Genomic DNA, 25,194 nt, shown 5'->3' with positions numbered 1-25,194 from the left:
CAGTTAATCATCCCAACGACTCATAATAGCTACTATTATTATCTCCATTTCCAAGATGAGAAACCGAGTCAGAAAGGTTAGCAGCAATTTGCCCGCTGTCCCACACCAGAAAGTGGTGGAGCTGGTTACTCACCAGGTAGCCATGGGAGGGGTGTGTGTGTGTGCGTGTGTCAGTAATATGCTTCGGATTTGCTTAAAATGCGCATCTTTAAGATCAAAGGCAGGGCCTGATGAAGCACGTGACCTCGGAACTCCTTCTGAGACCAGGAATTACTCTGGGCGGAGGAGGGGCGAAGGGGGGGCGAGGGGGGCGAAGGGGGGGTGCCAGTTCCCAGTGTGCAAGGTGGGGGATGGGTGCCGGTCAACGCCTAGCCGGTGCGAGCTGAGAACCTGCGCAGTGACCGCCCTCGGTCAGGGTCCCTCTGCCCTCGGGGCGGAGGGGGGAGGCAGGTCGCGCCAGCGCTCGCCGCCAGCCACGTGGCCCAGCCTGGGAGCCAGCGGGCGGGCGGTCCCGAGGGGCGGGGCCGGGGCGGGGGCGGGGCCGGGGCGCGGGGACGCGCGGGCGGGGCGGAGTGCGCCTGCGCGCGGGGCGGGCCGGCCGCTTAAAGCCGTTCCCCGCTGGCTCGCGGGTCCAGTGGCCGCGGTGCGCAGGCGCGGAGGCTCGTCCTTGTCAGCCGGCGCCGCGTGCTGGTGGTGGCTCTGCGGCGGCGGCGGCGGCCAGTCCTCGGCACCATGAGCGGCTTCAGCAGCGAGGAGCGCGCCGCGCCCTTCACGCTCGAGTACCGGGTCTTCCTCAGTGAGTGTCGGCGGCCCGAGGCCCGCGGCCCGTCCCCGCCCGCCCGCCCATTCATTCCCGGGCCGCGGCTCGCCTCCTGCCCGGGCGCTTGCGGGCCGCGCTCCGCCCCTCGTCCCGGCGCGGGCCGGGCTCCCCGGGCTCCCCGGGGCTGGGCGGCCGGGCCTCCCCGGGTCGCAGGTGGCGCCCGCAGCGGCCCGGCGGGCCCGGCGTTCCCCTTCCACACGCGCGGTGGGGCCGGCCCCGGCCGGGCTGGTCTTGCAGGTGCCCCGCTTGGCGGGCACCGCCCGGCGGGACAGGAAACCACCGAGTCACCCCCGACGGGGTCTGGAGGTGAACGAACCCTCGTAAGAGGATTGCTGGGTTTGGAGGACTGGGGCGTGGCGGGTGACTCCCTAAGGACCTTAATTCCTGAGCCGTAGCTCCGCTCGTGGGCACCGAGCAGGATCGCATCTGCCCCCTGGTTCTGCAGACGGGGAAACTGAGGCTCGGATCAGGAGCCACATGAGTGGAGGCCCGAGCCCCCCGGGGTGTGGGGGGGCGGTAGCGCTCCTTCCCCTCCCGCTGGGGTGTCCCCCGCAGCAGCGATGCTGGGAAGGCGGCTTGCGAAACGGAAAGCTGTTCCCCTCGAGTCAAACAGGTGACGTCAGTCTGGGAAGCACGAGTGAGAAAGTGCCAAGTTCTTGCCCCCCCTCCCCCCGGGCAGGGCATCGGCATCCGAGGGGTACCCACCCCGAGTCTGCACCTGGAGCTGCGCTGAGAGCCGGGCCGGCCGAGTTGCGCTTTCACCCGGTGCACGACCTTTCCATCCTGCAGGTGGAGGAAGGCTACCTCGGCCTTACCTCTACCTACCGCTCCCCGCCCCCCCCCCCCCGCCCACCGCCCAAGCCTCTAGGAATAGATTATTGGAGACGACCGAGGCGTTTGGTAATGTGTCACCAGAGGCGTTCAATTTCAACTGCAAAGAACAGCTTTACTCGGAGGGAAGGGAACAGGGCAGGTGCAGCGAGGTCGTTGCGTGTGATGTGTGCAGGGCAGGAAAGAGCGAGGTGGAGGGGGCAAATGGGAATACGGAGAGAATCTGCACAAAGCTCCTGCTGTGGGAGGAAACAAAGTGAACTCAGGTTGACGCACGGAGCTGACGATTCCTGTAAAATCCAGGGTGGCTAGGACTCCCCATTTTATTTAATTTCAGAGTTAAATCAGGCAGTGTGGGAACTTCTGATGAATAATTCACGGAAAAGTAGTTTCGTTGCCCCGGAGTTTGTGTTGCAGTTAGTGTTGCCCCAGAATTCCTCTGTAAGAGGGAATTAGAGAGGTGCCCCTAGAGTTGGAAGGTGGAGGGAGGATTAGGTAACTGCCTTCAAGCAGTATTTGTGCAGCAGTTTTTACTTAGGTTACGTGTTGGTAGGGAGTGTTTGATGGCCATTGTGGAAGACTGCAGCCACTCCTTGGCTTTGGCACTGGCTGAAGGAGCTTTTTATCAGAACTTTCTGGGACTTAAATGCCAGTAATTAGCAGTATGTAATTAACTTTAAGAGTTTTTTAAAGCCATAGATTTCTTCGCACCTTCCTTAACAGAGGATTTTTTTTAACCTCTGTAATATTATATTTGCCAGTCTCTTTAAAACTGATAGTGGATAGGATTGCAGAGTCACAGGTGAGTCTGAAGGGATCATAGTGGAACTGGAGATGGGACTCAGTCTTTGCTCTTCTACCTTGGTTTTTATTTTTATTTTTTTTAAAGATTTTATTTATTCATGAGAGAGAGGCAGAGACACAGACAGAGGGAGAAGCAAAGCAGGCTCCCTCAAAGGGAGCCCAATGTGGGACGGGGTTCACACCCTGGGCCAAAGGCAGATGCTCAACCGCTGAGCCACCCAGGCGTCCCGTACCTTGGTTTTTAAATGTGAAGGGATACAGCGTGGACTAACTCTGAGGTTTACCTAAAGAACAGTAAGGAAGTTTTGAAATTACTTTTTGGATATGGGAGTTAGGTCTCTAGAATATAGAAATTACCTGTGAAAGTGTTGTTGCAACTTGATTATCCTTAAGAAATATAATGATCTAAGATGACTTTGTCTTCCTGGAACATTATACTTAAAACAATAGGGTTTTGTAATTCAGCAAGTTGGTCCCCTCCGTTGTCTCCCACCCCACTCCCAGCCCAACTGTTTCATTAGTTCTGTAAACTGTTAACTGTTGTAAGATCAGTCCAAAACAGTTTGATCCCCTTTTGTATACCAGGCACTGCTAGACTCTGGGTATACAAAATTATGTAAGGCAGCCCCTGCCCTCATTATAGAGGTTGGTATCTGTTAGACACCTAAGGAAAGCATAGGATGAAAACTTAGCCCAATCTTGGAGGGGTCAGGAAAGTAAAATATACAACCAGTTTTTCTGGTGTGAGAATAAAAAATGTCTACTTCACTATTCTGGTGAATGGTGTTGATAATGGGGGGAGGCTCTGCACGTGTGGGAGCAGGCAGGGATATGGTAAATCTCTACCTTTTTTTCAATTTTATTGTAAACCTAGAATTACTCTAAAAAATATTTTTAAAAATGTGTGCTTAATGCATCTGGAAACACAATTAACAAAAAATTGGTGATAACTTTTTCTAATTCATTTTGCAGAAAATGAAAAAGGACAATATATATCTCCATTTCATGATGTTCCAATTTATGCAGATAAGGTAAGCTGTCCTCATCATTTAAACATAGTCTCTTTACTCAGATCAGTTAGTTCCACATGGATTTTCTTATATATCTTGATAGTGCTTAAAATGCCTCATTGTGCCATGAGTTAAATATACATTGACTAAATAAATCAGTCTTAAATCCAGATTATTTGCCTAAAGAAGCAACCATAAATTGGAGAACGAGTAGAGGAACAGACACAGATGTTTTAAAGGTGTCTTGGCTTAGGGTCACCTGGGTGGCTCAGTTGGTTAGGTGGCTGTCTCTTGGTTTTCACTCAGGGCATGATCTCACAGTCTTGGGATCAAGCCCCACCTCGGGCCCTGCACTTAGCAGGGCTAAGCTTCCTTGGTGTTGTTTTTTTTTTTTTTTTTTTGGATTTTATTTATTTATTCATGAAAGAGAGAAAGAGAGAGAGAGAGAGAGGCAGGCAGAGACACAGGCAGAGGGAGAAGCAGGCTCCATGCAGGGAGCCTGACATGGGACTCTATCCCAGGTCTCCAGGTCTACATCATACCCTGGGCTGCAGGTGGTGCTAAACTGCTGAGCCACCTGGGTGCCGGCTTCCTTGGTTTAAAGAAAGGAATCACATTGGTCTTCTCTGTATGTGTATTTGGAACTAAAATCTTAGTACTTCATAAGTGGTTTTAAAATTAACCAGATAGCCAGCATAATATTTGGGTTATGGGATATTTATTAAACAGCAAAAATAAACTATTCAGTAACTACCGGAAAATGCAGTACTTTTAATGGATTGGTAGACTTAAGATACAAGTAGTATTAATAAGAAGGTTAAGTCTAGAGACTTTTTTTGAGAGAGAAGGCAAGTGCACAAGAGCAGGGAAGAGAGGGAAGTGGGAGAGACGATCTCCAGCAGACTCCATGCCCAGCGCAGAGCCCAGTGTGGGGCTCCATCACACAACCTTGAGATCATGACCTGAACCGAAATCAAGAGTTGAATGCTTAACCAACTGAGCCAGGCACTCTAAGTCTACAGACTTCTAAAAAAGAGAGGTCTGTTCCTTTGCACACCGGCGAGCTGAAGAAACCTCACAAATTGATATGTTTACCACAGATTGGTAAGAATCTTACTTGGCTAGGAAAAAATGTCTACAACTATATACATAGTCTGTGATCCTCTGGAAGTAGAATTGCTAGTGTCTCTTTCTGTTTGTATTTTCATTTTTGCCTTTTTATATTTTCTAGTATTTTTACAGAGTATGCATTACTTGTACAAATGTTTAATAGTTATTATTTTTTTAATTCATAGCTTGTTTTAGATGCCTTCCCAATAGGAGAACTTATACAGTATTTAGGAACCAACACAAGGAAAAATGTCTGCTGCTTTTTTATATCTTTAAAAATTCTTGGGGCACCTGGGTGGCTCAGTGGTCAAGCATCTGCCTTTGGCTCAGGTCATGATCCTGGAGTCCTGGGATTGAGTCCTGCATCGAGCTCCCTATGGAGTGCCTGCTTCTCCCTCCTTTATGTCTGTGCTTCTCTCTGCGTGTCTCTTGTGAATAAATAAATAAATTTTTTTAAAAAAATTCTTTTTGAGGCACCCAGCTGACTTAGTCCATACAGCATGGGAATCTTGATCTCGGGTTGGGAGTTTGAGCCCCATGTTGGGTATAGAGATTATTCAAAAATAAAATCTTAAAAAAAAAAATTCTTACTGTTCAACCAGGAAGCATGATTCACAGTGAGTACAAATTTTTTTTGACTTGTAAATGCTGCAAATTTTATTAATCTTCCTTAGCTAGATAATCCATACATAATACATGTGAACATCTCATTCCAGTGCATGCCTAGAATAGCATTAAAGATTAAATCTTGTCTTTGTATGTGCTACTTTTATGTATTTGACTATGAGAAAAATAGGTGAATTCACTGAACTACCAGGAAATTTGCTTCAGTTCTAGATTGACACTTGGACATTGGCAGAAAATCCAACTCATGTTGCTACTGAGGAGCCTACGTGAGCTGGGCTCCAACTGGAGACAGTGGAGCAAATAGCCAGAGGCCAATTATGTGCCACCGTTACAGCAGGGACCTCTAATTGGCACATGTTCTCCTGTGGGATTCTCAAAGTTGTATTTATTCAGAAACTAATTTGTTACATATGATTTCCTGGGAGTTGATATGAACTGCAGGATCCTTCCTTCCTCTTGAATTGGCATCATTTGGTTGGCTTGATTATCTGTTTGGTGTATAATTAAATAAATATCAAAGTACTTCACAATACCCTCTCACAGCATTTTGAGTAGTTAAGCAGTATAAAATGATGACTGAAAGTTTATCAACTTGACATATAGATGTGCTAAGGAAAAAAAATATTTTCTTGACATAGGGCAAGATTTTTAAAAATTTCTTTTGAAGATTTTATTTATTCACAAGATTCACACAGAGAGAGGCAGAGACACAGGCAAAGGGAAAAGTGGGCTCCTGACAGGGTGTCTGTTGTGGGACGTGATCCCTGGACCCGGGATCACGCCCTGGGCTGAAGGCAGATGCTCAACCGCTGAGCCACCCAGGTGTCCCTAGAGCAGGGTTTTTTGTATGTGCCTTAGTCCTTTTGGGCTACTCTGACAAAACACTGTAGACTGGGTAGCTTATAAACAGCAGAAATTTACTGCTCGGGCAGCCCGGGTGGCTCAGCGGTTTAGCGCCGCCTTCAGCCCGGAGCGTGATCCTGGAGTCCCGTGATCGAGTCCCGCATCGGGCTCCCTGCGTGGCGCCTGCTTTTCTCCCTCTGCCTGTCTCTCTGTCTCTCTGTCTCTGTCTCTGTCTCTCTCTCTGTGTGTCTCTCATGAATAAATAAAATCTTAAACAATTTTTTTTTTTTAAATTAAAAAAGAAATTTATTGCTCACAGTTCTGGGGCCTGAAGGTCTGAGATCAGGGTGCCAGCATGGTTGGGTGAGGGCCCATTTCTGGTCGTGGACTTCTTGCTATGTACCTATGTGGAGGAAGGGGCTAGGGATCTTTCTGGAGCCTCTTTTATAAGGTACTAACCCCATTCATGAGGGTTCCAGAGTCATGGCTTAAATACTTCCCGAAAGTCCCACCTACTGTACAATGACCATTGAGGGTGAGGATTTCAACAAATGAATTTGAGAGGGAGGGGACACGAATTTTCAGACCATAGCTATAAGTAACCAGACTATTTTCTAGCCAACGATCAGATGCTTATAGCAGCTGCAGTGCCTAGTTTTCATACTGCTTCGTTACCCCCAAAATAAGAAATGGAGACTGTATTTTGGTGCCGTGTAAAACATCTTCACTCAGATTATTCTGCTACTCCTTGAAGTCTGGTATGGGACTGATTGTGGTGATAATCTGGGATTACTCAAATGAAGACACAGCCTTTGTACCACCCTGGGCTGGCTTAAAAAACACAAGCTCTTGTAACAACTCTGGATTTTACCAGTGATCCAGAGCTCAGTGAACCTCAGCTCTTCAGATTCCTGTCTGAGAAGCAGGAAGAGTTCTTTTGTTTTTAAGGAAGTTTAGTATATACAAAACACAAAAAAGGGTGTGGTACCCAGAAATTATTTTGGATTATAGCCTAAATAAAGGATCTGATTAATTCCATTGGCTACAGAAGAGTGTGATTTTTTTTTTTAATTCCAATGTGATTAAGTTCATGTAACATTGTTATGTGTATGGCTGTAGACTTTTTTTTTTAATTTTTTTTTTCAATTTTTATTTATTTATGATAGAGAGAGAGAGAGAGGCAGAGACAGAGGCAGAGAGAGAAGCAGGCTCCATGCACCGGGAACCCTATGTGGGATTCGATCCCGGGTCTTCCGGATCGCGCCTGGGCCAAAGGCAGACGCCAAACCGCTGCGCCACCCAGGGATCCCTGGCTGTAGGCTTTATCACTAATATGGTCAGTCATTTGAGGGGTGATGATGAAGGAATGTACCTTTCACACAACTCTGTTGGCTCTGCTAAGGGAAAATGCCCAAAGACTTCTATTCTGCTCCATGTCAGGACCTCTTAATGTGGACAGCTTTTTTTTTTTTTTTTTTTTAAAGATTTTATTTATTTATTCATGAGAGACAGAGAGAGAGAGAGAGAGAGAGAGAGAGAGAGGCAGAAACACAGAGGGAGAAGCAGGCTCCATGCAGGGATCCCGATGTGGGACTCTGTCCCAGGTCTCCAGGATTATGCCCTGGGCCGAAGGCAGGCACTGAACCGCTGAGCCACCGGGCTGCCCTTTAAAAAATTTTTTTTAAAAAGATTTTATTTATTTATTCATGAGAGACACAGAGAGAGGGAGAGAAGCAGGCTCCACGCAGGGAGCCTGACACAGGACTTGATCCCCGTCTCCAGGATCACGCCCTGGGCTGAAGGCGGCGCTAAACCGCTGAACCACCTGGGCTACCTCCTTTTTTTTAAAATTGAAGTTCAATTTGCCAACATATAGTATAACACCCAGTGCTCATCCTGTCAAGTGCCCCCCTCAGTGCCCTGTCAACCAGTCACCCCAACCCCCCGCCCACCTCCCTTTCCACCACCCCTTGTTCATTTCCCAGAGTTAGGTATCTTTCATGTTTTTTTCACCCTCACTGATATTTCCGGATGGGAAAGTTTACAGTTTACTGGTCATCTTATACATAAAGGAATACAACTTGAGCAACTGCCAGTTGTATTGTAAAAAGGGAAATTGTGGTAACAAGAAACAAGAATGGCACCTTTTCTCTCCCTTCCCCTTTAATCCCTTTCACTATTCTTTATATTCCCCAAATATAATAATAATAAATAATTAATTTAATTAATTAATAAATAAATTGAAGAAATAAATAAATAAACAATAAATAAGATACCATATAATGTTTGTCCTTCTCTGATTGACTTACTTCACTCAGCATAATACCCTCTAGGTCCATCCACATGTGGACAGTTTTTGAGGGTATATATTTCCCAGAGAGTTCTGGGAATCCTTGTGACTCAAACACCCTGCTTGGATTATTTCCAAGTCCATGAGTAGAAGAAGGCAAAGGGAAGGACTCGATGGATTTTGTCATTTGCTCTAGGTCTCTTTTGGGTCAAATGTAAAAGTACCTGTAGCTCAGACTATCTTCTGACATAAAACCTCTGAGATAAGAGAAATTTTAAAATCCAGAACATAGCCTAAAAGTGTGAAACACTGAGTAGATTAAGCTTTATCTAAATCTTAAAGTGCTTAAATATCATGACTTGATATTTACATTTAGAAGTTTGATATTTTTCTGTATCTTAAGCTTCAGTGTTACATATTTGTTCTAACAATATAGGCTTCCATTAGTGACTGTTGGGAGGATATATAAATATGGAAGTATGTTTCTTTTCTCCTCTTCTAAAAAAAAAGTCAAACTTGTAATCAAATACCTTGATGCTTCAGAAATTTAACAGAATCTTTTCTGCACCTGTGTATCGTTCTCAGTTTTTTCTTTTTTAAAGATTTTATTTTTAAACAATCTCTGAGCCCAACATGGGGCTTGAATAAGATCGAGAGCCACATGTTCCACTGGTTGAGCCAGCCAGGCACCCCTGCCGTCATTTATCTTTTTTTTTTTTCTTTATTCACTTATGAGAGACACAGGCAGAGGGAGGAGAGCAGGCTCCCCAAGAGGAGCTGGATGTGGGACTCGATCCCGGATCCCGGGATCACACCCTCAGCCAAAAAGGCAGACGCTCAACCGTTGAGCCACTCAGGCGTCCCTCATTTATCATTCTTAACTTCTTAAAGATACCATCTCATGGTACCTGAAGATACCCAGGTATCTGGGATATATAGGAGATATACCCTATATAGGTATTATACCTGTATAGGAGATATAGGTATATCTCCTTTATATAGGAGATATACCCAAGTGGATGCTTTTTTGATTACTCACTTCCTTACAGGGTTTGTTTTGTTTTGAATTTTCTGTTTCTTTTATATTAGGCAGTTCTTTAAATGGAAGTTTTTAAAATGTCACTGAATTAATAATTTAAACATTGTTTTCTTCCTTCACTTTGTATGTTTATGGAATGGGTTTTCTGGATTTTTGTTTTGTTTTGTTTTGTTTATCTTTTGGTTTCATGTTTCCTAAGCCAAAGTTAGAACTAGGAACAGATGAAAACTGATGACAATTAAACTTAATTGGCTTGTCATAACTGAGAGTAAACTCATTTTTCCCCCTCAAATGAGCTTTCAGGTGACTAAATTTTGAAAAGAGATATTCTAACCATAATCTCTGTGGTCTATTCATCAAAAAGATAGAGTTGAGATGGATGATTATGCATGTAACACAGCCACAATGCCTGGCTTTTTAGGAAAGTCTCAGTAAACAATAACCAAACAAATAGGATGATGATATTGAGCACAAGGACTGATTATTTCTTTAGCCTTTCAAAGCTCTATTTTATAGAGTAAAAATCACTGAATCAGGAGTAAGGAATCTGGATTTTATTTTTAGTCCTGGTTTTACCACTTATGATAATTGAGCAGATTACTTCACCTCTGAGCAGTGTTAATCTTAGTGAGTGTTTTAGATTACATTTTAGGCTGATGATGTCCCATGGTTCTGTATATATAGCTTATTGATGAAACCTCATAAAGATCATTGCATTCTTAAAAAAAAAAATACTGTTACTGGGGTGCCTGGGTGGCTCAGACCATTGAGCATTTGGCTTTTCGGCTCAGGTCATGATCTCAGGATCCTGGGATTGAGCTTTGTGCTCAGGGGGCTGTCTGCCTGTATCCCCTCTCTGTCTGTCCCTCTCATGAGCATTCTCTTTCTCAAATAAGTAAATAAATCTTTAGAAAAGTATATTATACTATTTATTGAATGCTTCTTGTACCTTAGGTACTATGCTAAAGCCCTTATGTGGATTATATCATTTAGTGATCATGTCATTCTCTGAGCTGGGTTCTTTAATTAGCCCCGTTGTTCAGGATCAGCAGCTAGAACTCATAAGTTGCAGTGACAGGCTTGAAACCCCGGCATTCTGGCTTAGAACCTGTGATTTATTTTATTTTATTTATTTGAGAAAGAGAGTGAGGGAGTGAGTGGGCAGGGTGGGGCAGAGGGAGAGAGAGAGAAAAAAGCAGGCTCCCTGATGAGTAGGGATTTTTTGAAATCATAGAAAAGTTTGACACCTGAAAATGCAGTCATCTGCTTAATTTTATAAAGAGAAGAAAGTAAACAGATTATAATATCTGTTTTTAAAATTTAGTTCTCTTAAAGCTCATCTGATAGGGTTGGAAAGGAGCTTATTTTTAGCTATGGCATGTCAATTAAGTTTTATTACTTTTTTTTTTTTATAAAGATTTTATTTATTCATTCATGAGAGACACAGAGAAAGAGAGAGAGAGAGGCAGACACACAGGCAGAGGGAGGAGCAGGCTCCACGCAGGGAGTGGGACTCAATCCTGGGTCTCCATGCCCTGGACCCAAGGGTGGTACTAAACCGCTGAGCCACTGGGGCTGCCCAGTTTTATTACTTTCTATAGATACATACCATAGAGTTTGTTGGAATTGCCGGGAATAGGAAATCTGTGTTTTTGGAAACCTAAATGAGTATTACTGTAAGGTGTTTCTTGGGTTTTAAATTTTTTTAAAAAAATGTATTTATTCATGAGAGACAGAGAGAGACAGGCAGAGACACAGGCAGAGGGAGAAGCAAGCTTCCCACAGGGAGCTGGATGTGGGACCTAAGCTGAAGGCAGATGCTCAACCACTGAGCCACCCAGGGGCCCTTGGGTTTTAAATTTTAATAGGTTAACCATCTCCTCTGGACTTTTAATACTAAATTTAGTGAGCAAAGTTTTTTGGTTGGCATAAATCATATTTTCCTTTGTGAAGTTACAATTCTAAATGAATAGGGTGTGAGCTTTGTTTATCATATTTTTTTTTTCCATCAGCTGCTCAAATAGACATCTTTTGTCATTGAAATAATCAGGAACCCATTTACTTTTTTGTTTTAAAAATTTTTAGGGATCCCTGGGTGGCGCAGTGGTTTGGCGCCTGCCTTTGGCCCAGGGCGCGATCCTGGAGACCCGGGATCGAATCCCACATCAGGCTCCCGGTGCATGGAGCCTGCTTCTCCCTCTGCCTGTGTCTCTGCTTCTCTCTCTCTATGTCTATCATGAATAAATAAATAAAATCTTAAAAAAAAAAAGATTTTAAAAAAATAAAAAAAAAATTTTTTTTTAAATTTTTTTCAGCTCTATTGAGGTAGGATTAACAAATAGTCATGTATTTAAGGTATATAATATAATGTTTTTATATATGTACATTGTGAAATGATCTCCCCCAATTAAGCAAATAGATCTCTTCACCATTTGACATATTTACTTTTTGTGTGTGTGCGTGACAAGAATACTTAATATCTGCTCTTTTAGCAAATTTCATTAAGCCATGGTGTACATTAGACCTCCTGAACTTAATTGTCTTATAATGGAAAGTTGTACCAGCATTTCCACTTTTTCTTTAGCCCTTGGCAGTCACCTTTCTACTCTGTTTTTATGAGTTTGACTTTTTTGGATTCCACTTACAAGGGAGATCAGATAGTATTTGTCTTTATCTGACTGATATATTTCACTTAGCATATGTCTTCCACATTTATCCATGTAGTCATAAGAGGCAGGATTTCCTTTTTTAAAACTAAATAAGATTCCCACACATGGGAGTGCTCTTCAAGATTATGATTTAATTTCTTTGGGGTATATACCCAGAAATTGGATTGCTAGATTATATGGTAGTTCGAGTTTTAGAGTTTTGAGAAACCAGGATACTGTTTTCCATAATGGCTGCACCTGATTTACATTCCCACCGACAGTGCACAAGGAGGAATCAATTTACATATAATAGTTTAGAGTATATCCTGTAATCAAAAGACCAACCTTGAAGCCAAAACCTAAAATCAAGAGTTAAGAGCCCTTGTCACTTGGTGAGTACTTAGTAAGGTATAATACCTTAGAAATGATGAAATCTGGTATACCTTTTCAAAAGTTCCTCTATGGGGGTGGAACATTTCCTTATGTGAACTCTTCTGATAGGGATTTTATACTCCAAAACTATTCTAGAGGTTTAAAAAAAAAAAAAAGGCAAGCTGCCCTTGTTTTTTATTAGCCTCTTGCTTCATGTCTAATCTCTAGATATATTTGGAAGAAAATCCTAACTACCACTGTTTTTCTGTAAATTTTAGTGCAAAACAGAAAAGTAAAAGGAAGGATGATAGAATCAGAGACTGATTTTGTATTTTTTCCTAAGTCTTTCTTCCTTGATTCCTGAGGTTATCCAGAGAAATGCGATGGATCAACTTGAAAATGCTAATTTAAGCCACTGACATAATTTTGCATTATAGCATGTCATGTTCACTAGGCTTCAGATGCAGTGTTGGAAACAGATTGTAAATCATGAGGTGTTCACAGGTCCCCCAGTAAAGACCCATTTAACTTTACTACTAAGATTCAGAAATGGGATATAATTATATTAAGAGCATGGTCCCTATATACACATACTTAACTACATTAGTAATAATAGCCTACCAAATAGCTATAGCCTGCTCACTAGCCAACAACTCATTAGACTACTAATTTGACCCACAAGAAAACTAACCAGTTTGGAGATGAAACTTATGATCACCATACCACTATAATATCCCTATTTAATGAATGAAATGAAAAGACTAAGCAAAATATAGGTTACATTTCTTCTGTCCCTAAAATACTTTTATTTAAAGTCTTTTTAATTTAATGGAATGATGTAATTAATTTTATCCTTAAATTTTGACGTTCTTATTGATGAAATGATTACAAATCTGAGAAGTAAGACTGATATGCCTAACTTTGGGAAGTCAGAGCTAAAGCTATGGTTTGCCTTTCCTCTGCCTCCCACAGGCTTGTCAGAATCCTCCTACAAGGGATGCTAACCTCTTCCTTCCTTCCTCTGAAACTATAAATAAGGACCTAGATGCCAGAGCAGGGATGAGAATCAAAGTAGAGTAGAGGTGGAGAACAGAGTTCTGAGAAGCCCTAAAAATGGGGATAATAAGATAATAAGTCTAGGATTGAGCTAAGTCATAGTTGAAACCAGTTGGGATTAGTGAAAGAAGGCATGAATACATAACTGGGTGGTACGAAATATCCTAAAAACTTGTCTTACTATTTTATTTTTATTTTTTTTTTAAGATTTTATTATTTCACAGAGCTCAAGCAGGGAGAGCAGGAAAGGGAGAAGCAGGCTCCCTACAGAGCAGGAAGCCTGATGTGGGACTTGCTCCCAGGACCCTGGGATCATGACCTGAGCCGAAGGCAGATACTTAATCTACTGAGCCACCCAGGCACCCCTTGTCCTCAGTATTTTAAATGCGTAAACATTGGAAATGTGAGAATGCGTAATTTTTTCTGATTGTTAATTGTAAAATCCACATAAGATTGACAGTCGTAAGCATTGTTAAGTTTAGTGATATTGAGTACATTCACAGTGTTGTGCAAACATAACCACCCTTCATCTCCAGAACTCTCTTGGGCTTGCCAAACTGAAACTCCACCCCCATTAAACACCAACTCCCCATCCCTCCTGCCAATCCTCTGGCAGCTACCCTCTACTCTGTGTGTCTGAATTTGGCTTCTTTAGATACCTCAGATAAGTGGAAACATACAGTATTTGTCCTTTGTGACCGGCTTCTTTCACTTATCACATCTTCAGGTTTCAGCCACGTTATAGCATGTTAGAATTTTCTTCCTCTTTTGGGCTTAGATATTGTGAATCATGCTGCTATGAACATGGGTGTACAAATGCCTCTTCAAGACCCTGCTTTCAGTTCTTTTGGGTAAATACCCAGAAGTGGAATTGCTGGGTCATAGGGTAATTCTGTTTTTAGTTTTTGGGAGGATTGCCATTTTTCACAGTGGCTATTCCATCTTACATTCCTACAAACAGTGCATAGGAGTTCCAATTAGAATGCATAATTTAACAGTAAAAGCGCTTCTGGCAATGTAGTAATTGGTTGGATTACTTATATTACCCTGAAAATCCTAAGGATTACTGGTCACCTGAACAACTCTCTGAATTGCAGCCATGGTTTTCTAGGAGGAATAAACTATTCTGTAGTAGTAGTGCCTGCTAAAGAATGAAGCTCCTCTGTTGTATATCAAAATACTTAAGTAACACCTATATTGTGATAATAATTGGAGAGAATAATGACTAAAAGCTATAAGCTCATTGCTTTATTTTATTTTTTTAATAATTTTTTAAAAAGATTTTATTTATTCACAAGAGACAGAGAGAGAGGCAGAGACAGGCAGAGGGAGAAGCAGGCTCCATGCAGGGAGCCCAATGTGGGATTTGATCCTGGATTCCAGGATCACGCCCTGAGCGAAAGGCAGATGCTCAACCTCAGCCACTCAGGCATCCCAAGCTCATTGCTTTAAAAAAAGATATAATAAATGGGCAGCCCCGGTGGCCCAGTGGTTTAGCACTACCTTCAGCCCAGGGTGTGATCCTGGAGACCCAGGATCGAGTTTCCTGTCAGGCTCCCGGCATGGAGCCTGCTTCTCCCTCTGCCTGTGTCTCTGCCTCTCTCTTTCTCTGTGTCTGTCGTGAATAAATAAAGTCTTAAAAAAAAAAAAAAGATACAATAATCACTACAGCATCCCAAACACTTGAAAATGTGTTAAACATTTCGTTTTACAGACAAGGTCCCTCACTCAGGTTTGTGGACTCCCCGGCTGTAGCCTGAGGACTCCACACAGAAACAACCCAATTTGGAGATCCAACTTTTAGGGAGTAAAAGGAGCTTTTATTTCTGTTCACCACTAGTCTTCAGGGCCTGGGAAAGTAACAGAACAGTGGCAATCAGTGATTCATTATTTTTTTTTTTTTTAATTTATTTATGATAGTCACAGAGAGATAGAGAGAGAGGCAGAGACACAGGCAGAGGGAGAAGCAGGCTCCATGCACCGGGAGCCCGATGTGGGATTCGATCCCGGGTCTCCAGGATCGCGCCCTGGGCCAAAGGCAGGCGCCAAACCGCTGCGCTACCCAGGGATCCCAGTGATTCATTATTTGTTGAAAGAAAATGAATGAATCAGCTCTGAGACTTTTTAAGGATACTCCTTGCTATTTTTTGGCTTACCTAATTTCTAAAAAGCATCAAACCTTCACAGTTTTGGAGTTCTGTTTGCAGTAGTTATCTTACCATTTTCAGAAAGATGTTTTCTTTCCTGTAATGTTGGTCTTTCTTTTCTTTCTTTGCTTGCTTGCTTACTTGCTTCCCATTATATATAGTTATGTGGGTTTTTGTATCATTATATAATGTGGTTTTTGAGGATCTATATATATCATATATTTATCATGTATTTTGAGGCTCTATATTTATCATCGTATTTATCATGTAATCCAATTAAAATGTTCTATAAATATAGTTACTAAATTTTGAAATCATATATTTTACCTCTATTTGCTACTTTTTCCCTTGAGGTAATTTATTTATTTGGTAACGCTTTCTTTAAAAAAACCAATCTCTGGGAATCCTTGGGTGGCTTACTACCTGCCTTGGGCCAGGGCCTGATCCTGGAGACTCGGGATTGAGTCCCACGTCAGGCTCCCTGCATGGAGCCTGCTTCTCCCTCTGCCTGTGTCTCTGCCTCTCTCTCTGTGTCTCTCATGAATAAATAAATAAAATCTTAAAAAAACAAAAACCAGTCTCCTTGGTTTTTGCTTCTCACTTTCACGTGGTAGCAGCGCCATCTTGTGGACCCTTAAGATATTGCTGCTTGTTCGTATGACTCGTATGATTAGTTCGTAAAAATCTTTTTTTTTTTTTAAAGATTTTATTTATTTATTCATAAAAGACACAGAGAGAGGCAGAGACACAGGCAGAGGGAGAAGCAGGCTCCTCGCAGGGAGTCTGATGCAGGACTCGATCCCAGGACTCCGGGATCACACCCTGAGCTGAAGGCAGACACTCAACCACGGAGCCACCCAAGTGTCCCAAGATCTTCCATTTTAATACCTACCTGAGTAGTGTACAAGATAGATGCAGTTCTTGAAAACGTGTAGTAGGTAGAATGAAATTTAATCAAAGATTGGGTCTACCCATGAACAATGTGTTACTTTTTCTAAACCACATAGTATTTACCTTACAGGGATAGAGCACTTATCTCTCTTTTTACCAGTCCCTATTTGTGATGCAAAGTAGCAGAGAAGTAATCCTAAGAAGTGTGTAACTAAGTGATTTTCATTTGAAATCTCCCTTTAAAAATATACATTTTATAAAAGAATAATTGCAGATTTGTCTTCATATAAGCCTTTTGCAGAGGCTATAAATTGGAAAACTGCATTTAAAGTTTGATCCCGGGACGCCTGGGTGGCTCAGTGGTCGAGCATCTGCCTTCGGCTCGGAGCATGATCCCAGGATCCAGGATCGAGTCCCGCATCAGGCTCTCTGCATGGAGCCTGCTTCTCCCTCTGCCTGTGTCTCTGCCTCTCTCTCTGCGTCTCTCTTAAATAAATAAATAAATAACATCTTAAAAAAAAAAGTTTGATCTCTTGGTAAAAATAAATTTGACCATTTAAAGCTCAGTTTAAGGGATCCCTGGGTGGCACAGCAGTTTGGCGCCTGCCTTTGGCCCAGGGCATAATCCTGGAGACCCGGGATCAAATCCCACGTCGGGCTCCCAGTGCATGAGCCTGCTTCTCCCTCTGCCTATGTCTCTGCCTCTCTCTCTCTCTCTCTCTGTGACTATCATAAATAAATAAAAATTAAAAAAAAAAGTAAAGCTCAGTTTAAGGCAGTAAACTAATTACAGTAGCACTGCCATGAATCAAAATATTTTTGGAACTTATGTACTCTTCAGTGTCAAACTTCTTGTCTTTTCAAGGAGTACTTGATTTTTTAAAAACAGCCAAGTTGGGAGAATGATGTGGGTAATTGAGCTGATTGATTTTGTATGAGGCTAAAACTAAAGTATGACAAAGTAATTAAATGGACTTGGGTTGTCTTACAAACTGCCTCTGAAATCAGAGTTCCGAAAACATCCTCAGCAATTGCACTGTCATTGGAGGAAGTAAGTAGCCGTTGGAAATGATCACTTTGAAGATGGGCTTCCTCAGAGATAGAAGTTCTGTTATGTTTAAAAACTGTTTCTTTATAGGAACATTCTTACCCACCCCCAACATTTTATTATGAAAAAGTTATTATCTTTACTTAAACACACAAAAAAGTTGAAAGAATATACACCATGGACAGGCATACAGCCACCACCTTGATTCTACAGTTATTTTGCATATTTGCTTTATCTCTTCATTCTTCATCAGTTATCTGATTTTTTTTTGATGAATTTTACTGAAAGCCCATTGACTTCCAAAGTCCAAAACAATGAACAATTTAATTCTGGAAGAACTAGAGCATGCTCACTGAAGTAAGAGAATAGATTAGCTCCTAGGACCATCTGAATTCTGTTTTTTTTTGTTTTTGTTTTTTTTTTTTCAGGACGTTTTCCACATGGTAGTTGAAGTACCACGCTGGTCTAATGCAAAAATGGAGGTATGTTTCCCCTTATATTCATAATTAGACTTAGGGTACTAACTTTGACCTAGCCACACTGATTTGTTTAAGGGTTCAACAGCTGAAGCCCTTCTTGTTAGTGCAATCTGCTTTCCAGTTGGATCCCCTATTGCCTGCCAATCTCCCACTGAGACTCCAACCCAACCAGTTACTGTTTGCAAATATGCTATGGACTTTCCGTCTCCACACCCTTGCTTCTGGCATTTTGAAAGCCTAGAATTACCTTTTTCTCCTCTTTTGTCCTCTTAAGTCCATCATTGATGCCTCCACAGAGTCAGTGGGCTCTCTTTAGTTACCCCAGCCACCTGTGATTTTATTAGAATTTCTATTGCATTTTGTTAATTTCTTTCTGATGATACCTAATAGTTTTGGCTTTTTGTTGTGGTTATTTGTTACACATTTTATATCAGTTAATTAAGCTTTTTGACAGTAACCCCACTTTGTATATGTTATATACTCAAATATTTGAATAATTTAAAATGTTTTAAAGAAAATTTTAAGTTGGATAATATTTATTTTGCCTGTTTAAAAGAAACCTTAAAACATTTCTCCAATGTTAGGATTTATTACTAATGTTAGGAATTATTAGGATAATTTTAGTTTTTGCTTTCTGGAGTAAGTAAATGTTTTTTGTTTGTTTTCCTTTCTGTATACCTCAAATAAGTTTTCCACTTAAAGGCTGATTACGGAAAAACATATCAAATCATGAAAATGTTAGAGGTAAAGCATGTCATTAAAGTGGAATTAGGGGCTATGTATTCCACAATTCATTTCCTCAAATCCTTATTTGAATAGTATTTTATATCCAAATATTCTGATTTGAAATTTTTTATTTCAGATAGCTACAAAGGACCCTCTAAACCCAATTAAACAAGATGTGAAGAAAGGAAAACTCCGTTATGTTGCAAATTTGTTCCCTTATAAAGGATATATCTGGAACTATGGTGCCATCCCCCAGGTATGTCCCTGTGTGATTGCTCGAAATGTACTTTTTAGCTTACAAAAAGTTAACCCGCTGGTGTTAATGAAAAAGATTTAGACACCTGTGGAAAGTGTTCACTATGGTAGATTTTAACAACAGAAGAGTAATTATTTCAGTACTTTCTTGAACAAGTTATTTTCAAAATAAACTGAAAGATAAATGTTTACAGTGTTTATTTTTTCTAAGATTTCATTTATTTATTTATTCATGAGAGACACAGAGAGAGAGAAAGAGAGAGAGAGAGGGGCAGAGAGAGAGAGAGAGAGAGAGAGGCAGAGACCAAGGCAGAGGGAGAAGAAGCCTCCATGCAAGGAGCCCGATGTGGAATCCGATCCTGGATCCTGGGATCACGCCCTGAGCCAAAGGCAGATGCCCAACCGCTATGCCACTGAGGTGTCCCTGTTTACAGTGTTTAAATTCACATTTGAAAGTTTATTCTTTTCTGAAATATTTATTTTCTGTATGGACTGGTCATAAACCATACACACTATTTCTTTACATAATGAGTGGCAAACCTGTTAGGAGAGCCTGTATAGCCTGGTGGTTGAAAGCTCTGTATTGGTACCACATCTCAAGTCTGTTATTTGCTAGCTCACTCGACTAACTTGCCTTTCTTCCTTCCCAAGACCTATCTCCCCAAGATATTACTAGCACCTAGCTCACAGGCTGTTGTGAGGAACCTAGCGCATGTATGCTTTTATGTTAAGAGTCCTGATTTCTTCTTCTTAATGCCACTCTTTTGTGATAGAGTAGTAAATGGGATTCTGTTTTCCTTTATTTTATGTTTTAAAAGATTTTATTTATTCATGAGAGACACAGAGAGAAGCAGAGTCACAGGCAGAGGGAGAAGCAGGCTCCATGCAGGGAGCCCGACGTGGGACTTGATCCTGAGTCTCCAGGATCATGCCCTGGGCTGAAGGCGGCACTAAACCACTGAGCCACCTGGGCTGCCCCTGTTTTCCTTTAAAAAAAAAAAAAAAGATTTTATTTATTTATTCATGAGAGACACAGAGAGAGAGAGAGAGAGAGAGAGAGAGACATAGGGAGAAGGAGAAGCAGGCTCCCTTTGGGGAGCCTTATGTGGAACGTGATCTCAGGACCCCAGGATCACAACCTGAGCTGAAGGCAGATGCTCAACCACGGAGTCACCCAGGTGCCCTGGGTTCTGTTTTCCTAAATAGCCAACACTTTGAGGAGGGAGGATATCCACATTGCTTACCAATTTATCCCCAGACCATCCCAGTGTGCATAGTAGGTTCTTTTTTAATATTTGAATGAAGAATAACTAGAATTGTGTCTGTTATAAGTAAATGATGGATATTTAATTCTGATTTAGCAGGCTAATGCCTGTGGTACTTATGATTTTTACATGAAATACTCAATTTAATTTTTCCTGTTGATAAATGGTTTGTTTTTATTAACCATTAAGTCTACTAAGTGGAATCTGCTGTGAAACAATCTGTAAGTTATGAAAACATAGATCAAACTCCTAGCTTGTCAGGTAATCACAGAGTCATTTGCCTTAATTATAGCACTTCACCTTGTACTTTAGTGGCTTTAGTCGTTAGTCTCAAAAAACGATCCCTCTGGGAAAACACTGTTGAACTACTTACTCTTCTGGAGGTTGGATTTGGCTTTGTTGGACCCAGTTGCCCTTTTTTTTTTTTTTTTTTTAAGATTGTATTTATTTATTCATGAGAGACACAGAGAGAGAGGCAGAGACACAGGCAGGATCACACCCTGGGCTGAAGGCACTGCTAAACCACTGAGCCACCCAGGGATCCCCCAGTTGCCCTTTATGCCTCTTCACTGTGATGTTTTTGCCTTTACTCCAGTTGAGTAGCAAACAAATCCAAGATATAAGTTCTAGATTGGGGAGCAAAGAACTAGAACAATGGCTACATTTTAAACTTCTGGTAGTGCGCAGACTATCCATTCATTTGTGAGATGCTTTACGAGGACTCAGGAAATAAAGCCAGCAATTGAAAGCTCCAGAAAAATCCTGATTAAACTTTTCAGTCTTGGCTCCTGGTCAGTGATGACACTTTTACCACCAGAGCCTCTCATTTCCATTTATTTTATTTTATTTTATTTTATTTTATTTTATTTTATTTTATTTTATTTTATTTTATTTTATTTATTTTATTTTATTTTATTATTTATTTTATTTTATTTTATTTTTTATTTTATTTATTTTATTTATTTTATTTTATATTTTATTATTTTATTTTATTTTATTTTATATTTTATTTTATTTTATTTTATTTTTTTATTATTTTATTTTATTTTATATTTTTTTATTTTATTTATTATTTTATTTTTTATTTTATTTTATTTTATTTTATTTTATATTTTATTTTTTATTTTATTTTATATTTTATTTTATTTTATTTTTATTTTATTTTTATTTTATTTTATTTTTATTTATTTTATTTTATTTATTTTATTTTATTTATTTTATTTTACTTACTTTTTTAATTTTTATTTTTATTTTATTTTATTTTATTTTATTTTTTTATTTTTTTATTTTATTTTTTTATTTAATTTTTCTATTCTATTCTATTTTTTATTTTATTTTATTTTAAATTTTATTTTATTTATTTTAAATTTTATTTTATTTTTTTATTTTATTTGTTTTATTTTTTATTTTATTATTTATTTTATTTTATTATTTATTTTATTATTTTACTTTATTTTTTAAAGATTTATTTATTTATTTTTATTTATGTTAGACACAGAGAGAGAGAGAAAGAGGCAGAGACACAGGAGGAGGGAAAAGCAGGCTCCATTCTGGGAGCCCGACACAGGACTCGATTCGGGGCTCCAGGATCGTGCCCTGGGCCAAAGGCAGGCACCAAACCGCTGAGCCACCCAGGGATCCCCTCATTTCCATTAGTACTACTGTCTACCTACGTCTGTTTTGGAAATTTGTTCTAAAGAAAATCTAGTTAGTAGAAGATAGTGAACATGAAGAGTTCATCAAACGCATTTTACTTTCAATGTGTTTTTTAGGTAAATATTTGGGTCTGTATTTGTGTTGCATGTTGTCTGAGCTATTATTAGGTGGTTGTTTTTGCTTGTTTTAAATAGGTTCATTATTGGGACCCTGGCTGGCTTAGTCAGTAGAGCCTGTGACTCTTGATCTCAGGTGGGGAGTCAAGCCCCATGTTGAGTGTAGAGATTACTAAAAATAAAACAAATAAATAAACTTAAGAAAAGATTATTCTTTCTTTTAAGTTTTAAATTCAGTTTAGCATATTTTTGAGCATATATAGCATATGTAGCATAATAGAGCCCCAACATTTATTTATTTTTTTTATTATTGTTTTTTATTTGTTTATGATAGTCAGAGAGAGAGAGAGGCAGAGACACAGGCAGAGGGAGAAGCAGGCTCCATGCACCGGGAGCCCGACGTGGGATTCGATCCCGGATCTCCAGGATCGCGCCCTGGGCCAAAGGCAGGCGCCAAACCGCTGCGCCACCCAGGGATCCCTGCTGCCCAAATTTTTATTTTACATCTAAGAATCTTCACTATATACAATAATTTTAATTAAATGTTGGGGCTCGGGATCCCTGGGTGGCGCAGCGGTTTGGCGCCTGCCTTTGGCCCAGGGCGCGATCCTGGAGACCCGGGATCGAATCCCACGTCGGGCTCCCGGTGCATGGAGCCTGCTTCTCCCTCTGCCTGTGTCTCTGCCTCTCTCTATCTCTCTGTGACTATCATAAATAAATAAAAATTAAAAAAAAAAATTGGGGCAGCCCAGGTGGCTCAGTGGTTTAGTGCTGCCTTCGGCCCAGGGTGTGATCCTGGAGACCTGGGATCGAGTCCCACATCAGGCTCCCTGCATGGAGCCTGCTTCTCCCTCTGCCAGTGTCTCTGCCTCTCTCTCTATGTGTGTCTCTCATGAATAAATAAAATCTTTAAAAAAAAATGAAATAATTTCTTAAAAATGAGAAGAAAATAGGGACGCCTGGGTGGCTTAGCGGTTGAGCATCTGCCTTTGGCTCAGGGCATGATCCTGGGCTCTGAGGATCGAGTCCTGCATTGGGTGGGCTCCCTGTGAGGAACCTGCAAAATTAAAAATGAGAAGAAAATAGCTAAAGATTCATATTTAAAAAAATTTTTTCGGGGGGATCCCTGGGTGGCTCAGCGGTTTAGCGCCTGCCTTTGGCCCAGGGCGCAATCCTGGAGTCCCGGGATCGAGTGCCACGTCGGGCTCCCAGCATGGAGCCTGCTTCTCCCTCTGCCTGTGTCTCTGCCTCTCTCTATCTCTCTCTCTCTCTCTATCATAAATAAATAAATAAATAAATAAATAAATAAATAAATCTTAAAAAAATTTTTTTTGAGTATTGTTGACTGGATTTGTATTTTTGCAGACTCATGGGGTGTTACTTTTTAATGTCAAACATGATCCACTTTGTTAGTAACATGTAGAAGAGTGATATACTGTCAGCCTTATTATTGTTATTTTTTTTAGACTTGGGAAGACCCAGGACACAATGACAAACATACTGGCTGTTGTGGTGACAATGACCCCATCGATGTGTGTGAAATTGGAAGTAAGGTAATGGAATCTGAAATATTTTTCTGTAGAGTCAGCAAGATAGTAATGAGGTATACAAAGTTCATACTTCAAAAAATATTGTTGATAAAATATATGAGTATCAGCAAAATAATGATGTCCCTTTGATAAATTAAAAGCTTCTGGTTCATTGAAGCATTTGTATGTTACAATCTGTGCATTTAAAACTAGTGTGGAAAAGTTTGTATATATGCACACATGACTGTACATACATGTGGGAGAAATGGTTGTGTCCTCATTGCTTCAGAAGGCAGATGGTGAGTCAGTAGGTGAAGAGTACTAGGAGGCAAATTTCATCTCAATACGGGGCAAACTTTACCTAATGACTGGGAGCAGTCAGCGACCTGACTCATGCCAGATAACCTCATGGGCTGGAGACAATTGGTCAGAATTTCTTTATCAAGTAGGGCTGCTCTAAGATTATGACTATAATTCTATTTCTTTATGGTTTTTCTCAGGCTCAGGGAAATAGTTAACCAAAAAGAAGGCTGTCATTCATTTTTTTAACTCATAAAGTTAAGTCATATATGATTTGCCTAATTCAGTCGTTTCTATAAAATAAAAAGCTGAGAAAGCTTGTTTGTTTGTTTATTTGTTTATTTATATTTATTATTTATTTATTTACTGGTTAACATATAGTGCAATATTGGTTTCAGTAGAATTTTTTTTTTTTTTGGTTTCAGTAGAATTCAGTGGTTTATCATTTACATACAACAACCAGTGCTCAACACAGGTGCCTCCTTAATCCCCATCACCCATCTATCCCCTACCCCATCTACCGCCCTCTAGCAACCCTGTTTGTTCTCTGTCTCTAAGAGTCTCTTATGATTTGTTTCCTTCTCTCCTTTTTTTCTTTCCCCCTTCCTATATGTTCATCTTTTTTCTTTCTTGAATTCCACAAATGAGTGAGATCATATGGTATTTGTCTTTCTCTGACTGACTTATTTTAAGAAAACACATTTAAATATGAATTTGAGACATTATGGTGGATTTGTTCTTTGGCACAAACAGTGGCAGTTCAAAAAGTAGGAATTATCCTGAACCATATTATTGCTTTTCTTAGGGCCTATAAGTAATAAGGTACCTATTTTCAATTTTGATAGGACTGACAGGGATTTGCTTGTTTAGCTTTTTAAAAATTGCTTAAAGGAACAATCTTAAGGTAAGTTTGCAGAAATTCAGCATCTTCTGTATTTCCTGTTAACTACCAAGTAAAACTTTTCTTCCAAAGGTTCATTCTGTAGTATGGTCCTAACTGTGGGTATTGACTCTTAGGTATGTGCAAGAGGTGAAATAATTAGGGTGAAAGTTCTGGGCATACTGGCTATGATTGATGAAGGAGAAACTGACTGGAAAGTCATTGCCATTAATGTGGATGATCCTGATGCAGCCAATTACAATGGTAAGGAAATCTGAAGATCTAAGTCTGTATCCAAATCTTATGCACCACCAAACTTAACCTATAATGACAGAATTGGCTTCAGTAAGCAATAAAGAATAAGCCCATGCCTTCAGACTGTTAAAGAATGGAGAAGCAAAATATTCAACAAAGCGATGTTACTTTACATAGTGAACTTCTTAGTAGTTAAC

At 40.5% G+C, this 25,194-nt stretch overlaps 1 protein-coding gene across 1 annotated transcript in view; it reads left to right on the top strand.

The window, feature by feature from the left end:
• Window positions 1-565: 565 nt before the first annotated feature.
• The window catches only part of PPA1 (inorganic pyrophosphatase 1), a 37,687-nt gene continuing 13,058 nt past the window's right edge, over window positions 566-25,194 (top strand). Inside the window, exons 1-6 of the mRNA XM_072756222.1 lie at window positions 566-796; window positions 3,428-3,486; window positions 17,965-18,018; window positions 18,878-18,997; window positions 23,500-23,586; window positions 24,880-25,006. Coding sequence (XP_072612323.1) covers window positions 733-796; window positions 3,428-3,486; window positions 17,965-18,018; window positions 18,878-18,997; window positions 23,500-23,586; window positions 24,880-25,006 — 511 coding nt within the window. The 5' untranslated portion in view covers window positions 566-732. The remainder of the gene's footprint in view (window positions 797-3,427; window positions 3,487-17,964; window positions 18,019-18,877; window positions 18,998-23,499; window positions 23,587-24,879; window positions 25,007-25,194) is intronic.

Source organism: Vulpes vulpes, chromosome 4, assembly GCF_048418805.1.
Source record: "Vulpes vulpes isolate BD-2025 chromosome 4, VulVul3, whole genome shotgun sequence".
NCBI lineage: Eukaryota > Metazoa > Chordata > Mammalia > Carnivora > Canidae > Vulpes > Vulpes vulpes.
This window is presented reverse-complemented; position numbering and strand designations above follow the sequence as displayed.